The sequence below is a fragment of the Myotis brandtii genome, unplaced genomic scaffold, assembly GCF_000412655.1.
Source record: "Myotis brandtii unplaced genomic scaffold, ASM41265v1 scaffold217, whole genome shotgun sequence".
Classification (NCBI taxonomy): Eukaryota; Metazoa; Chordata; class Mammalia; order Chiroptera; family Vespertilionidae; genus Myotis; species Myotis brandtii.
Genome location: NW_005358137.1, coordinates 2,175,849 through 2,193,778, shown reverse-complemented (window position 1 = coordinate 2,193,778; position 17,930 = coordinate 2,175,849). Strand labels below are relative to the sequence as shown.

Genomic DNA, 17,930 nt, shown 5'->3' with positions numbered 1-17,930 from the left:
ACAGTGGTTTTCTGTGCTAAGTGTCCTCTAGGGCCCAGTGGTTCAGCCTCCCCAATTACCTGAGGAGGACACTCTTGATGCACCCCCTTGTGGTCTTTGTTCACAGTCTTGTTGTAATTAAGCCTTGATTGTTGTAGTTATCACTGGGAGGAATTGACCTCCAGGCCAATTGGCTGTGAGAATCAGCTGTGTCTGCAGTGGGAGAACTTCTGTGCTGGAGACACCCCTCCGGGGCAAGACTTGCTTCAGTGGGACTTTGGTGCTCACTGAGTCTGCCCCCTGAGCGTGTCCCCCATGGTTCCACGGAGCTGCAAACTGGACGGTCCCACTCTAACCTCTGGGTACACTGGCTCCTGGATCTCTAGGGAGGTGCTAATCTAGCCTCTGCCTTAGGCTATCCAGCAAAACCCTCCCTGCAGGGCTTGGGCGGGGCAGGTCCCACAGGATCAACAGGGTGGGGCTAGCAGTTATGGCTGCTCTCAGAGGCCCCGCTTCTCAGTGTCTCGGAAATCACCGCAAGCCCCTCCAAGAGAAAGCTGCCCTCAAGTTCCGACAGATGCCAGACAGTCCCGCTTCTCCCGTATGATTCTGGGTCCCCAGAGACTCGCCCGGAAGTGGAGCTCAGAGCCTGAGACTCCCTCCCAATTGAAAACGACAACCGCGCCCTCAGCCGCCAGCCCGCTCCGTGTGCGCCTCTGTACCTTAGCATTTCACCTCCACACTGCGCCTCCTCTGAGTCTCGGTATGCCTTTCTCTTTCCCTCTAGCTGTAGAATTTCCACTCAGCCAGCCTTCCTGTGGTTCTGGATGATGTCCGTTCCGTCTTTTAGTTGTATTTTTGAAGTGGTTGTTTGAGGCAGCAATCTCCGGTGTTTATCTATGCCGCCATCTTGGTTTCTCTCTATATATGGTTTTAACACTGTTTTTTTGTGGGAGTTTTTTAAAGGTATTTTTTATTGATTTTTTTACAGAGAGGAAGGGAGAGGGATAGAGAGTTAGAAACATGGATGAGAGAGAAACATTAATCAGCTGCCTCCTGCACACTCCCTACTGGGGATGTGCCCACAACCAAGGTACATGCCCTTGACCAGAATCAAACCTGGGACCCTTGAGTCCGCAGGCTGACGCTCTATCCACTGAGCCAAACCGGTTAGGGTGAGACAAACTCTTGTGAAGTGGGTGAATTTTCAAGACCCAGCAAGCAAGGGCTTCATCATTTCTCCCTCTCATGCTCTCTAAAAATCAATGGAAAAAATACCATTGGGTGAGAATTAACAAAACAATACAAAAAAAACAATTAAGACTCATGAAGCCAGCCCAGGTTCAATGTAATTTATTAATATCTTAACATACTTAAAAAAATTTGAAGAAGAATTTGGCTTTGTGTATGAATTACATATGAAATAAAGCATGGTGCTGAACATTTTTAATTCTATGAATTTAAAGGGTAACTTTGTGTGGTCTCTGGTTAATGACATTATCAGTTATTTTCACCTTATTCTTTGCACTTTTTTGTTCATGTGTTTTCCAGGTTTCTTACAGTGAAAGAGTTACTTTTATAATTAATCAAACCCCAATGTCATATAAAGATAATTTACTGCTGTCGTCTTACATAAATATGTTATAATTCTGTGTCCATTTGGGGGAGAATACATGTTTGGTACTTTAACCTAAAAAAATGTATTTCTCTTTACCTAGGACGATTAAGATAAGATTAGCCAATTTATTGGATTCTCCTGGTGTTCAAAATCTCGTCAGTAGCCTCAAACTCAGTAGACACATATTGGACGATTTAAAGCAATACTTTGAGGCTCACAGAGACCCTGTAAGTACCTGCTATGACCAGGTTGGCTTCCTTTTCGTCATGTTATGGGACCATTGTGATCCATGGAGGGTCAACCTGAAATTTCCTTGGACCTCCATGGGAGAATTGTGTGGTGGGGAGCAACGTGGTATTAGCAGATGGCAGCAAGAAGAGAAAGACAAGGAAAATGAGGTTTAAGGACATGAGGCTGTTCTCCTCACTGGTGGCCCCCAGGACTGTGGTGGTGCATGCATGAACCTATACAGGGGATACAATTGGGTAGAACTTAACACACACACATACACATAGTCGCATCAGTGTGTGTTCCCTGCTTGTTGTATTATACTAGTATTTTGCAAAATGTTCCCAGTAGGGCATACTGGGCAAAGTGTAAAAGGAATCTCTCTGTATTTTTCTTAAACAACTGCTTGTGAGTATACATCTATCTCAATAGACATTTCAGTTAAAAAAAAAAAAACCACTCCCCCAAAAAACACCCAGAGAAAGTCAGTTTCACTTGAAACAGTAAAAACCGTTAACTTTATTAAGTCCTAATCCTTGCGTGCATGTATTTTTAGTGTTCTGTTTGGGAAATGGGAAGTGCTCACACAGCTCTTCGGCTGCAGACTGAAGTTTGTTGGCTGTTTCAAGGGAAAGGCAGTTCTGCAATAGCCTGAGTTGCATGCTGGCCTGGCCGGCATTTTCACAGAACACCATTTGTACTTGAAGGAACAATTAGCAGACACAATACGGTTATTCAGTCTCAGGTAGTTGGCAAACATTTTCTTTTAAAAAAGGTGAGCTTGTCACTCCAAGAAAACAACTGACGACACTTGTCCCCTGTGTTAAAATTCAAGCTTTCAAGAAAAAATTTGAATTTTGAAAAATCAGTATCTGCCATTGTGACTTTGACAGCTTCCCAATACTTAACAGACTTTTTCTGATAAGCCTGGTGGAGATGATACCAAATGTGATGTTTTGATATTTTGTAATGAAATAGGTCAACATGTGGAAAATCTGAATGAGCTTGGTGTGAACCAGTATTTTCTAGATAAACAGTACATGATGCTACAAAATCACGAGTAGATATAAAAGAATCATTCAAAGTGTAAAGTGGACCAATGAGTGTTAAGGTAGTAGTACACACAAAGTTCATTGATATGGTTTCAGATTCCACATTTAAAGATTTTACTCTTTAAAACACTACGACTTGTTGAGTTCGGGTGGAGCATCAAAAAAGAATATCCATAATTATCTGCAAAGATTATTTAAATACTTCTCCCTTTCCCAACTATGTATCCTTGTGAAGATAGTTATTTTTTTTCATGTATTTCAACCAAAATAACATGTTGTAACATATTGAATGCGGAAGCAGATATGAGATTCCAACTGTCTTCCTTTAAGCCAGACGTCAGAGAGTTGCAAAAATATGAAACAATGCTACTTCTTGTTCTATAAATATTTTTGTCAAATTAAAAAAATTGTTTCGATTAATAGGTTAAACAAAAATTCAAAATGGTCTCAGTTTTAATTACTCATACAGAAAACAGTGACATATGCATATAAACCAAAGCTCTCTGGGGTCCTCAGGGCATAGGGGTCCCGAGGTCACAATATTCGAGAACCGCTGATGTAGAGCTAAAGAAAGATTCTGAGTCAAGGGAATGCCATTTGAATCGTAGAGTCATTCTTTACTAGCGGGAGAGCTTGGCAAGTTACTCAGCCTCTCAAACCTCTTTTATCCTAAATGAGGTAGATGTACTAGTAATGATAATACATATAGGGTTGAGTGAAGATGAAATGAACACAGGGCGGCCATGTAACTTGCTACATGGCCCAAAGGTAAGTGGTGATAGGTTGTGGTTCTGACCATTGTGTGATCATGGTTCAAATCTACTATTGACTGCCTTCAGAAACATTGATGGCAATATTTTCAAGGGTCTTAAAAATATGTTCATCTTTTCAGGGTGGAACACCACTGCGGGCATTTGTAGCTGATGTGGCAAAACAAGTAGTTGGCATTGCAGTGATCAGAGACGAAATGGTAAATTGCGGACTGGGTATTAATTTCCTTGATTGTGCCTCTTTATTTCATGAGGTAGCACACAATACCTCTTTTGAAGTTTCATTTTTGCTTATTTAATATGAATGCCTCTTATTCCTCGCCTCCCACTGGACAGCCTCTTAAATTTTCATTTTTTCAGGTCAAAAGTGTTTAAAATATTACAAAGAGTACATGAACACATTCACATTCTAAAAATTCACATAATCTTCCACCACCAGCAGAAAAGAATCCCACTGCTCTTCCTGAAGGATTACTACTGTTGAGAGTTAGGCATTTGTCTCTCCCAACATTTTTCCTCACACTTGTTTAGATGCTGTGTGTGTGTGTGTGTGTGTGTGAGTGCGCGTACGTGCGAGCGTGTGTTTTGTCAAGTGGACATCTGAATTTATGTTTTCCAAGTGTACAGTCAATTACTCCAAAGTACTTACTACTTGGTAGTCCATTCTTGCCCTACTGATTTAAAATGCTGCCTTTACATTATTAAGTTTCCATGTGCCTGCATCTATTTTTACTCTCTATTCTGTTCCATGGATTTATTTGTTGGTATCTATTGCATTATTCTGTGCTTTGCTCTCTGGTGGGGGAGTCTTCTCTCATTTGTCTTTTCTCCTAAATTTTAATGGTTTTACTTTGATATTTTCTCTTCCAGATAAACCTTGTAATACTTACTATGAATTTATTTATATTTATGTAGATTTTATAGAACAATTTGGGAAGAATTGACAAATAAAATATTGAGGTGCTTCTTGTAGGAACATAGCTTTCTCTATTTTTGTTGTGGTGGTGGTTGAATTCTTTTGGGTTCTTTGGAAAACTTTTTAATATATATATTTTTTATTGATTTCAGAGTGAAAGGGAGAGAGAGAAAGAAAGAAACATCAATGATGAGAGAGAATCACTGATCGGCTGCCTCCTTCACGCTCCTGACTGGGGATCGAGGCCGCAACCCAGGCATGTGCCCTTGACTGGAATCAAACCTGGGACCCTTCAGTCCACAGGCTGTTGCTCTAGCAGCCACTGAGCCAGACTACCTAGGGCCTTCAGAAAACTTTTGTGGCTTTGTTCATACAGGCTGTGTGTGTTGGATACTCTGTTTACCCCTGCAGGTTCACTCCCTGCCTTTCTCTAGCTTGTTCTGTCCTAGGAAGCCTAACCTGATGGACAGCATTATGGGTGCTTTGTCCTTTGGCTCCAGTTAGGTTTGACCAATGGTGAACCCTGAGGAGAGGAAGGGAGGAAAGTGAGATTGGGCTGCCTCGGGCTGGTCTCTCTGCTGAACTCCCTCATCTTTTCAAGGCAGCCTCTTCTCCATGACTCTTACGGGATTCCAGCAACCAGTACCTCTCATGAGAGTGGTAATAGCTTGCAGTTGCTGCTACATCATCGCTACTGGTTTCTCTGTATCCTGCCCCCTCCTTGTAAATGGTCCCTTTGTTAAACTCCAGTTATGCTCATTTGAACATACCATCTGTTTCCTGCTGGGACCCTCTCCAACACAATCCTGGACATTTATGATTTATTTCTACATGTTTTTTATTTTTTATTTTTCTGGGTATTGTGGATAGACACACTGTTTTCAATGTACTTTCAAAATGTTTATTTTGATATGTGGGAAAACTACTAATTTTGTATTCTTGTATTCAACCAGCTTTTTGAAGGCTCTTACTAGCTCTGAGAGCTTTTCCACTGATTCTTTTCTGACCCATCATAACTTCTACCATCATTCTACTGGTCAGAGCAGTCCCAGGACAGGCTCAGATTCCAGGGATGGAGAAATGGACTCCAACTCGTGATGTGACAACTTCTCTCTGTAGATAGCGTGAGGGACGGGGGATACCGTCATGGCCAACTTTGAAACGCAGCATTCGTCACGCCTTCTTTTAAAAATGTTTGCATCTTATTTTCCCCCCCAGTTTTATTGTATGTTTAGAATAGCATTGCATAGTAGTGTTTATAATGGGTACTTTTGTGGTGTTTCTTATTTTAATGGGAATGATTCTGCATTTCCCCCCATTTAGTGAAATATTTGCTATAGTTACTGGGAGATGTTAATCAAGGCAAGGAAGCTCTCTCCCATTTCTAGCTTACTGAAAGTTTTTATTGTGAGTGAGTGTTGAATTTTATCAAATGTGTTTTTGGCATTTATGGAGATGTTCATATGGCTTTATTCCTTTAATGTATTCAAACTTTCCTTATCCTTAGATTCATTTCTCTTTTGATTCAATATGTCTTTGAGTAATTCCTTTAGAGAGGGTGGTAGGTAGTGTCTCTGAGTACATACATATACAAGAAACTTTTATTTTGTCCTCACCCTTGAATATTTATTCGCTTGTGTATAGAATTCTTTTTGTTGTTGTTAATCCTCACCCGAGGATATTTTTTTCCATTGAATTATAGAGAGCCTTGGAGGGAGGGAAGGAGGGGGAGAGAGAGAAAAACATCAATGTGAGAGAGACACATTGATTGTTTGCCTCCCGCACAAGCCCCAAGCAGGGTTGGGGATTGAACCTGAAAACACGGTATGTGCCCTTGACCGGGAATCCAACCTGTGACCCTTGGTGTGTGGGCCGACACTCTAACCACTGAGAAACACCAGCCAGGATGTGTATAGAATTCTTACACAAATTATTTCTCATCAGAATGTTGATGTTTTTACTCTCATTGTCTTTCAGTGTCCAAGGTAACTGATATAAATAAATGTATATGTGTTTGTTTTCTCTCTCTCTTTGGTATGTTTTCTTCTATGTTTTTTTTTTTTATACCTGAATTTGTGAAATTTTACCAAGAAGTGTCATATGCCTTTTTTGAACTTGGGAACATCTTTCTTCTATGGTTTTATTAACTGTTTCTTCCCTTTCATTTTCTCTATTCTCCTCTTCTTGGATTCCTTTTTAGATGGATATTGGATTTTTTTCATTGATCCTTTACTATCTTTTAACTCTCTTCTCATATTTGTTAATCTCTTGTACATTTTTCTAGATTTCTTTAATTTGTCTTCTAGATCCCTAATTCAGTCTTCAGTCATGTCTATTCTATTATCCAGGCCCCCTATTGGAATTCAAATTTCAGGGTTCATATATTTAACTTCCAAGTCTCTTGTTTCTTTTTTGTAGCCGCTTGTTTGTTATGTTACATTCAAGATCCTTTGTGGTATCTCTGAGGACACTGAGTAGCTTTTTTTTTTTTTTAAATTCTCTTCTGTTCCCTAAATAACCTCTGTTTTCTCTGGAGTGTAAGTTGTATGTTTCCCTATTCTGGTCTTTTGCATTTGTCAGTTTTCCTCCAAAGTCTGTTCATGTCATGAATGACAGATCAGATTACCAGTATGGCTGTCTGGCATGGGTATGCTTGACAGTTGTCTCCATTGCCTCTCTCCAGTCACTGGAGGCCTGCCCACCCCCTGTCTCACTGGGAGGGGCATCAGTCGTCTGGCTTCCTCTTGTGGTGCTTGGTGGTGGTACTGGCGGCAGCAGGCAAGGACCAAGGTAGGAAGGGTTCACCTAGTGGTAGAGAACTTCGGTATGTTTCCTTCTAAGGTGAAACTGCCTTACTCTTTTGTCTCTTCATCACTCCCCCTCATTGTTTTAGAAATAATTTTTTGTTTAAGTGTAAGGGATTTGGGATGGGAAGAAAATTAGATGCACATGGCCCATCTGCTGTTTTGAGCTAATAACCTCTATTGGTTCTTTGTTTTTGTTTTTTTACCGATTTCTCAGCCCTACACTTATTACTCATTTTATTTTATAATGAGGGATGCCTCCTTGATAATTAAGTAAAACATGTTAAGTGTAAAGGCAGGTATGGGGTCAATGCAGACAGAAAGGTCAGACATTGCCAGAATTGCCCTTGGATACCACACTGGCCTGGTTACCCCAAACCCCGTTTCATGCGTGTGCGTGTGCGCATGTCTGTGTGTGTTTGTGCATGTGTGTGCATGTGCGTGCATGTGCGCGTGTTTGTGTGTGTGCGTTCGCATGTGCGTGTGTGTGTGTTTGTGTGTGTGTGCTGGAAAGACAAGGAACCTTGAGGAGCTTAGACACAACCCTCAGAGTTTTCCAGGATTTTCTAGTGTCAGCCTTGCCAATCACAGCATAAATAAAGTTCCTTGCATTTTTCAATTCTTCTTCTTTAAAAAGAAATTTTTTATTGATTTCAGAGAGGAAGGGAGAGGGAGAGAGAGACAGAAACATCAATGATGAGAGGGAATCATTGCTCGGCTACCGCCTGCACGCCCCACCTGAGAATCAAACCTGCAACCCCGGCATGTGCCCTGACTGAGAATTGAACTGTGACCTCCTGGTTCATAAGTCAATGCTCAATCACTGAGCCATGCCATCCGGGCCAACTCCTCTTCTTGAAAGTGTGCCTTTAGGACATTTTTACTGTGAAAAGTAAGACGAAATATAAGTTGGATGCTTTTCAGTCTGCACGCGCTTTGATTTTTCCTGCATATCCAGTGTGTGCACTGCTGTCATGAGAGAGTCACGTGCCCTGGTTTTGCCCGGCCCCAAAGAAGTAGGAGCTGTGTGTGCGGTATTTCCTTTCACAAGTGAACACTCACCGGTCCTTTAAATGACCTTCCATAGTGTAAAAAGGTATACAGGCCCTGGCCGGTGGCTCAGGTGGTTGGAGTGTCGTCCTGTGCACTAAAACCTGGCAGATTTGATTCCTGGTCAAAGCACATACCCAGGTTGCAGGTTTGATCCCTGGTCAGGGCGAGTGCAGGAGACAATTGATCAATGTTTCTCTCTTACATCGATGTTTCTCTTTTTCTCTCCCTTCCTCTATCTCTAAAAATCAATTTAAAAATTAAAAAAATATATTATACAGTCATGTGCCACATAACAACGTCCATGACAGACCGCATATAGGACGGTGGTTCCATAAGGGTATAATAGAGCTGACAAATTCCTATCACCGTCAGGGCCGTCCTAATGTCATAGCCCAATGCAGTGCTCACTCACGTTTTTGTGGCGATGCTGGTGTAAACAAATCCACCAGTCATATAAAAGTGTAGCACATGCAGTTACATGCAGGACGTAACACTTGGTAATGGTGATAAATAACTATGTTGCTGGGTTACATATGTGCTACACTTTTCATTGTTACTTTAAAGTGTATTCTTTCTACTTATAAAAAATAAAGCCTGGCCCTAGCGGGTTTGGCTCGGTGGATAGAGCGTTTGGCCTGCAGACTGTTGTTTCCCGCCAGGGCCACGTACCTCCGTTGCAGACTGGATATCCTGGTCCGGATGCATGCGGGAGGCAGTCATTCGCTGTATCTCTCTCACATCGACTTTTCTCTCTCTCTCTACCTCTCCCCCGCCCTTCCGCCCTCTCTCTAAAAATCAGTGGGAAAATATCCTCTGGGGAGGATTAACAAAAATAAAAGAAAGTCTGCTGTAAAACAGTATGCCATCTTAGACATCTCGGGTTTACTGAGTCTCTTGATGCCATCATTTTCTCTTGTGCTTGATTTAATCTTGTGCTGTTTTGTACAGTCAAATGCAATACAGGTTCGTGGCCTAGGAGCAACAGGCTATACCATACAGCCTATGTAGGTAGAGGTGTATCATCTACATTTTGTGTACCTGCACTTTATGATGTTCGCATGACAAGACCACTTAGCGACGCATTTCTCACAGTGTATCCCAGTTGTTAAGCGGCGTGTGACTGTATCACAGAGAGATAAAAAGTTTAAGGAACGCCGATGGATGAGGTCCAGCCTCACAGTTTTATCGTAGGCCCACCCAGCCACATGTGCCAATCAAAGTGTGTGACTTGTGGGGTGGCTCGTTTCCACATTAACATGTGACGGGAACAGTAACGAGTCCAGCGGATGCTGGTGGGGCGTTGTCCTGCTCCTGACATCTGCACATGCGTGGTCGGTCGTGCTGACCAGCTCATGCCCCCTTTGCCCATCCGCGGTGAAGAGCTGCCGTCCCGCCACCTGGTCACTAGCAGGGACGCAATGTTCTCTGTGAGGAACAAGTCCACAGCTAGGCAGCCTCAGAGACAAGCCATCAGGACAATGGCTTTCGTGAGACAGAATTTTTTAATTCTTAAAAATTAGCAAGGAGGATGAAGTAGTAAATCAGAGGAGAAAAACATATTTCTTACTGTGGTACCTAGACAACTTTTTAAAATGTATTTATCACCAAACGCATGCCGTCTGTTTAACACATGCTCACCTGTCCTGCCCTCGCCCCGTCGCAGGATATAGAGTACATCCGGTCTCATTACAACATCGAAGACTTCATCTACTTCAGCCACCACCAGCGCCAGGAGCACGCGCACCTGTTCCACTTCGCCATCAACCCCATCTTCCGGCACTACACCAAGTTCTTCCTGAAGGAGATCTTCCGCCTGGGACACAAGTCCTGTCTCTACTACCCCATCTACCCGGCTTCCCGGGAGGGCAAGGTGAGAGGCGTGGTCACTCGCGTTTCCCGCGGGTCAGCGCTCACAGTGCCCTTGGTGCTGCGTGCCGTCTTCTGTTCCGGCCTCGCTCAGTAGACTTGGATTATAGCGAGGCTCTGAATTCCAGTGGCCAGACTGAGTTTGGCCCTTCCACCACAGTGAAGGTTCAGGGTTTGAATTTCTGGAACAATCAAAACCAATATAACTAGTCGAACAATTTCTTGGCTTTTCCACGTTGACAAAACAGACACTGACAACGATGCAGCAGTGCTCCAAGGGCATGAAAATCAAACCATTCCTTATGATGCACCAGGGAAAAGCCAGAATGATCCCATCGTGTTCTTCAGGCAAAGAGCATTTGAGTGACGAACCCATAGAAAGAGTCGGCTCAATCCTGTGAGACTGATGTGCGGTCACAGCATTCAAATAAGCACTATAATCACCGCATAAAAGGAATGGGTAGAAGGTGGAGATGCGTGATGCTGACTTAACCTGTCCCTAGCAAGTACCCTTAGAACTCGGCACCCTACTTGTTACACTTACGTAGCTGATGCTTTTCTAATGAACACATACCTGCTGTGTAGACAGTATGTCCGTGTGCATGCACAGAGAGCAAGCTCTTCGTCTTGCGCTCATTTATCCTGCTTTAGCCTTCTTCGTGGCACTTTTTCGCTAGCTAACATGTTATCTTTTTCCATGAAGGCAGAGATGTTCCTCTGTCTGTTCAAAGTGCCTAGTTGAGTCTCCCATACAGGGTGGGGCAAGAGTCGGTTTACAGTTGTTCCTATGGAAGATCATACAATAAAAAATAATACAAGAATAAACTCTGTATTTCACGTACTCACAACTATAAACCTACTTTTGTCCCACCCTGTGTATGTGTGCGCGCGCGTGCACACACACACGTACGTACACACTCACTACAGTGTCCTGGTTGCTCCTCAGGGAAGGGCCTCTTCAAACTGGATTTCCCAGGTGGTGTTTCCTGCATGCTGTTCCTCCATCACTGGCAGCCCTGGTCCTCAGCTTGAGAGGTGATGAGATTCCACCTCCAGACTAGGTAGAAACTGTCCCAGGTCCCATTCATGACCGAAAACTTTCTCACGCTCTGCCTAGAAGCTCTGATGTTACCGTATTTCTACAAGTGAGCTAAGCATTTTTTAAATGGTCTTATACATTAAACTTAAAAACACTCTAAAGTGTATTAGTACAGTCACATAACAAAAGCCTTTTAGAGAAGTACAAAGGGAATGGGAAAGAAAGTAGGAAAAATGTGGAAAAGAGTTTTATTGGGATAAGAACATGTTTTAGTAATTTGTTTTGTTTTGTTTGTTTGTTTTTGTCACAATGCAGCACTGCATCAGTGTGGATGCCCTAGATTTGAGCTTAATGAGATGGGAAGGTAACAGTTTTGCTGGAAGATCCTGGTCCTGCACAATTTCTTTTTAGTTTGCTGTCGGCCAGTTGCCAATTTGGTGACCTTCAGGTTGTGCTATTAAACTCTTAGTTTTTACTCATCACGTTGCATGCCGGTGCCAAGCTGGTAGAAAGTTGTTTTGCATCCATAATACAAACAGCATCTTGGACATTCAATTGAATGCTCATGTATTTACATAGATTCGGAATATGCTATGCACTGTTTCATATGGGATGCAGAAACAGTTGGGAACAGGTTTCCTCAGTCTGTACTTCCGGGCGACTCACACATATACATTTAAACAAGTGTAGGAAGTAGTACCAAACAATTCAGGTCAGGATTTTCAGATTCTGCTGTAAATGAGTCCCCAGGAGACAGAAGTGAGAATGAGGTCCAGGCTAACATTATGAAGATGGTTTCCTCCACCCCGTCCTGCCCGGACATGGACTGAGAGATCTCCCTGGACATGGACAGAGCTCTGGCTGGGAGCTCCTGAGTCTGTGTTCAGTGGGTAAAGTCAGGCTGTGAGATTCTATGGAGAAGGATTTTAGAAATCCCTGCTAGAAGCTCTTAGAAATGCCTGGGGGCGTTTTAGAATAGCAAGTAAGTCACAGGTAAACCTGCTTATTTATTAAACTACACCTACAGTTTAGTTTTATTATCTTTATTTTCCAGCTGAAGTATAATCGATATATCTTTTAAAATGTTGGTTTCAAAAGGACTTGTATGCATGCATTTTAGCGTAACCAATGGACACAGACACTGGGGCGGTGGGGGCTTGCCCGGGTGGGAATGGCTGGAGGGAGGGGGGTGTCAATCAGGGAAAAGGGAGACATATGTAAAACTTCAGATAATTAAAAAAGTTTATTATCTTTATTTTCCAGCTGAAGTACAATCGATATATCTTTTAAAATGTTGGTTTCAAAAGGACTTGTATGCATGCATTTTAGCATAACCAATGGACACAGACACTGGGGCGGTGGGGACTTGCCCGGGATGGGAATGGCTGGGGAGGGGGTGTCAATCAGGGAAAAGGGAGACATATGTAATACTTTAGACAATAAAAAAAATGTGGGTTTCACAGTTTAAACTCTTGAGGTTTAAATGCTTGAAACGCTGAATTAATTTCACCAAAATCCCTAAGAATTCATAGATGTGAAAGGAAGAAAGATCACCATGTTCAGTTTTCTCTGCCAAGTTTTAAAAATTGAGTAAAGTTTATATTTAAAGCATTCTCCTGAAACACGCTTTATCATAGTTCATTTCAGTAACCATACATTTGAGTCATACTTTAGTATTAATTTAAATCAAAATAACACGCTCCAATTCCCCCACCTAGCCCGCACCCCCCAGTTTCATCATTTTATTTCAAAACACGGGTTTTATCACCAGAGGCCCAGGGAAGGGGCTGTGCTCTCACAAACAGGAGGATTTTCACATCTGCGTCCGGTTGCCCTCAGATGACATTTTTCTCTCTGTGCCTCCTTACAGCAGCTCGAGCCACACACGCAAAGGTTAACAGGACGCAGATAACACAGCTTAATGGGGTCAAATGAAGCTGATTCATGTTCGCTGTGGAGAAGAATATCCTCCTGGGGAAAATACTTGTACTGAAAATCCCATCAACCAAACCACTTGTTTATCTGTCATTCCCACAGAGAGAGTAATGTAATTACTCTCGTAATTATCTTCATTAGTGTCAGGCATTATCCGCAATTCATTCCTCTGCTCGGCGAGCGTGTTTGTTTATTTGCTGGGTTTTTCCCCCTCCGATTTGGCCGCGTGCGGGGCTGTGTGTTTGGGAAGCCACGCGCAGGCATCTGTGCTGCGAGGCTCTGACATTTCCTCCCCTAAGTGGAGATTGCTGTCTTGCAGTTCCAGAGCTCCTACGCCCACTCCCTGACGTCCGCCCTTCATTACTTGGTTCCCGTGCGACCACGACGACAGATTGTCTATCCTCTGGAAAAGCTTGGCATCAACGCTCCATCAAAGGAGGTCTCCAAGGAACCGGTGGGTAGCCCGGCGGCAGCAGGCAGGAGGCGCGGTGCCAGCTCCGGCGGGCGTGGCAGATGGGGTGGCAGCACCGTCTTCTCGGGAGCAGGCTGCTTCTTAATTACAGGCAGCCTGGCGCGCGTGCCCTCCCCGGGGTGCCCTGCAGAGGCTCCCCTGCAGTCCTTCCCTCCGGTGGTCATTTCGCAGTAAAGCCTAAGACAGGAGCCTCCCTCCTCCCTTCACCCCATGGTCCCTCACGGGCTCTGCTGTGTCTCAGGACAGGTGGCCTGGAGCCAGACCCCCAGCTGAGCTCTGTTTTCTTTCCCCTTGCGCAAAAGCAGAGCCCCCTTTCCATCCTGTGTTGCTTGCAAGGCACAAGTGGCCGTTCACAATTCGGACAAGGCTAAGGGAGAAAATGGAGCGGGCTGCACCTAAGATGTTTGGGTCTGAGTCCTAAGCTGGGTTTGTGAGCTCCTCTGCTGGGAGCCAGGATGATTGACAGGAATGTATTCGCTGCTCTGGGGTGGCTCGGAGGCTTGGCCGTGGAATGAACGGCCCAGAACAAGACAGGCACAGAAATAAAACCCAATTCGCTTTAAACGGAAGTGGGCGTGTATATGTACACACGGGCATGTATATGTACACACAGCCACGCGCATGGTGTTGTCAAGCTGACTTACACGTAGGCTTGTAGTGTTTGAATAATACACTTCCACTTAACTAAGTTTCAAAAAATCCCTCAGTGGGCTGACAGTTGTTCATGTGAGAGAGAGAAAAAGGAAAGTGGAGAGTTTAAACTCTCCAAACGTTGAGCCAAGAGGTTGCTCATCAGAGCTGGGTGTGCTAAAATAAGCAGCTCGCGACAACCCCAGCGCTGCAGGAGCGCGCCCCTGCCCTGCCCCCACTTTACTGTGGGTGCCTGGCGGGGTCCCCCACCAAGACCCATCCCAGAGGCAGCTGCCCACTGTGACCCAGGCTGCTTTCAGTCCGACATCGACATGTATATTTGTAAAACGTAAATTTATATTTATTTTCTGACAAGTTCTAAATTTATATTGGAGTAGAGACTAAACACAAATAGCAATTCCTCCCCCTCCCAACTCTGTACGTAGGAAATGTAAAGCGTACAGAAGTAGGGGGCCGCCTATAAAGCGGGGCTTCTGTCTGCGCTGAGAGGCGTTGTCTGATAGCTTTGTGAAAAGTGAGTTCCATTTGGCTCATTTCTTCAAGTGAGTTCCTTGGAAAATGAGATTTAAAAACAGACAAAAATTCAAGCTTACTTATTTTATCGCTAGCTTTAACAGACATAGAACTGCTCTGTTCAGTTGCTATGAAAGCTTCTGGATGCTTCTCTCAGCCTCTACACTTACATCTTCACAGACCAGTGATAGTTTGCGATGGGCACCTGTCTCAGACCACATGTTGAATGGCACTGAAACGGCCAGGTACTCAGCAACCCGCTTAACAATTTTCAACTCTGGGCCGATTTTGGATCTTCTACACCCCCACCCACTTCCCCGCCCTCCCGGATCATTTTGACACAATCCCCGGGCACATCATTCCATCCAGGATCCAAGGTGTGTCTCAGGTAGCAGGGCCGCAGCCTGGAAGCTCACGCTCTGTCCACGCTGGAGAGAGGAGTGCACGCCCATCCGGAGGACCTCCGGGAGCATCACCGGGTGACCGATCTGTGTGTGGAGGTCCTGGGAAACAAGTCTTTTGGAATGAGAGCTAAGACCACATGTGTGGTACAAAGAGAGCTTCGGGGTCAGGGAGGGTGGCTTCATCTGTACCTGCCACTGAAACAGCGTGTATCAGTCATGAAGGGGCTGCATTTAAGATAATGCAGCTGCTGTGTCAGATCAGGTGAGGAGGAGAGACGCAACCCTTCTGCAGCCACTGCCGAGACAGACACCTTCAGGTATGGATAGAACATGTGACTGGGCCAGAACAGTCCGCTGATGACAGGAGTGGCAGGGCTGGGCCGGAGGGCGGGGTACGGAGCTGTTGCCTGGATAGCAAGAGCGCTGTTCTTCTGAGCACCAGGCGCCTCTTCGCCCCCCAGCCCCACCTCCAAACCTCCAGAGCCTGACAGTCTGACAACGTTGAGGTGAGCTGGAGCTTCCGGTGGGAGATAGCCAGAGAACACATGGTGTTTCATTCAAAACAGTCCTGTCGTTACTTCCCCGGCGGAATGAATGAAATCGTTGCTCACATTTAACAACCTTTTCTGTGGTCATGTAAGTGTTCTGTGACCCCGGAGCCCCGGCTTATTTCAGGACAGAGCAGAGGACAGGTTGTTGAAATCCCTGGTCCAGAAAGGCCACCGCTTACCCGCAGGTTGAGCTGATGGGCACCTGTTACGTAGCGCTGCGTTGTTCATTGTATTGGTGAAGTCTGGCATTTTTAAGAAGCACTTTTACTGCTACTTGTATTCATTCTTCAGAAGGTTTTGGTAAAGATTTAGATTTAGTAAAAATTTCAGAAATCTTGAAAGTTTGATGAAAGGATTATCAAGAGCATAATCCACATGTGATGGGGCCTAGATGTTCAAAAGTTAAAATACTACATTATATTATTTAAAAGTTTTCTTCTTAACATTTTAGGTAGATTAAATGTTTTAGGCTGATAATCAGAGAAGAAATGAGCCAAATGGAATTTTTTAGGACTTTCTATACAGTCCTTAGCGCACTGATTTTTTTTTTTCTTTAGCAGAGCAAATAGTATTGCAGCCTTGAACTAAGTGAGCTTAAGCAGTTTCCTTACTACATGAATTCTGGGCTTTTGACCTTTACGTTTTGTATCCCCTCCCCCAGTGCATGGAGATTCAGATGGCCCCTTAGCTCCCCCTCCATGTCTGCATATTTCTCTCGCTGGGCACTCATCGCTCATACCTTTTATCCGATTTAAACCACCTCAGAGTGACCGTTCATCCCCTCCCTTTCACCTGGGAAGCCAGTCTTCCAGGAAACAGATCCCTCCAGGCATGAGTAATGGGATAGAAAGCGTTTCATCTCCGTGGGTTGCCAATTTGAATCTGGCACAAGCCAGCAGTGATTGAAATTCATTACCGCGTGGCAGGAAAGATAGTCCCTCCCACCCCTAGGCCCTGGTCCTTTCTGCCTGGTTTGGACGATAGGTGTTCCTGCCACAATATCTTCCCCATTGTTTCTATTAATTGACAGCCTGCCCCATATCAGGCCGTAAGAAAGGACCTGGAAAACATGTAAATGATTTTCATCACACATGACAGAGGTAGGCCCCAAAGAGTCATCATCATATCTCCATGGCCAATCAGGATAGATGCCTGGACAAGAGAGAGGGCTCTTTTTCCAACTAAGACCAGAACCCCATGGGATGGGCCTGAAAGAGTCATTTCTTAGCTTGAATGGGCTTTCCTGGCCTTTGCATTTACATTCTGAGAATTATTCCAATGGCAATTCTTTACTAAATAAATCAGCGTGGCCCACTTGTACGAGAACTGCGATCTAGGGAGACACTCAGAATCTGACTGAAGGGATGGAAAGGCCATGCTAATCAAAGGCCGAAACAAGTGGGCGGGTCTGTGAGCAAGCTTGCTTTCCTCCTTCCTGCCCTGCTATGGGGATGCAGAAATGACTGCGATCAGCCCTTGCCCTCAAGGAGCTTACACTCTAGTGTCAGTATTAAGATGGGACTGCTCAGGTCCTCAACCCTGAGGCAGGAGAGGGCTGCCTGGCCCACAGCAGTGAGAGCCAGACACAGAAGGCCTGGCGCCCTGGGGTGGGACCCGGGCTACAGAGTCTTTCCGGAGTGAATGAGTTTGGTCCCCAGCACTGTTCACTTCCCAGCACTGGGATTTGAAGTGACTCTGACTTGTGATATTAAACACCAGAAAATCTGCTTGGAACTTAAACAGCTCCTGTTCTTGCTTCAGTATCCATATCAATAGATGCTTCCAGTCATCCACTTTTTTCATCACGTTAGTTCTTCGTTTTGGTTTTCGGTGTTCATAGAATGACAGCGTGCACATCTCTCTCTCCCTCTCCTTCAAAAAATTTTGTGGCCAAATCAATCCCTCATCTTTCAGACGACAGAATCATTTTAGGAATCATACTTGCAGAGCGCTCGGTGACTGCTGTCATTTCCTTTATGGTTGCTTATTTTAGAGATGGTCTGTTTCAATCCCCACTAGTGAATTCTTTAAGGCCTCCATTTTTCCTTTATCCTTTTTCCAAAGAAAAATGATGGCTTA

At 44.3% G+C, this 17,930-nt stretch overlaps 1 protein-coding gene across 1 annotated transcript in view; it reads left to right on the top strand.

The window, feature by feature from the left end:
• The window catches only part of CFAP61 (cilia and flagella associated protein 61), a 267,633-nt gene that overhangs the window by 102,899 nt on the left and 146,804 nt on the right, over positions 1-17,930 (top strand). Inside the window, exons 14-17 of the mRNA XM_005865983.2 lie at positions 1,698-1,824; positions 3,770-3,847; positions 10,084-10,290; positions 13,580-13,714. Of these exons, the coding sequence (XP_005866045.1) occupies positions 1,698-1,824; positions 3,770-3,847; positions 10,084-10,290; positions 13,580-13,714 (547 nt within the window). The remainder of the gene's footprint in view (positions 1-1,697; positions 1,825-3,769; positions 3,848-10,083; positions 10,291-13,579; positions 13,715-17,930) is intronic.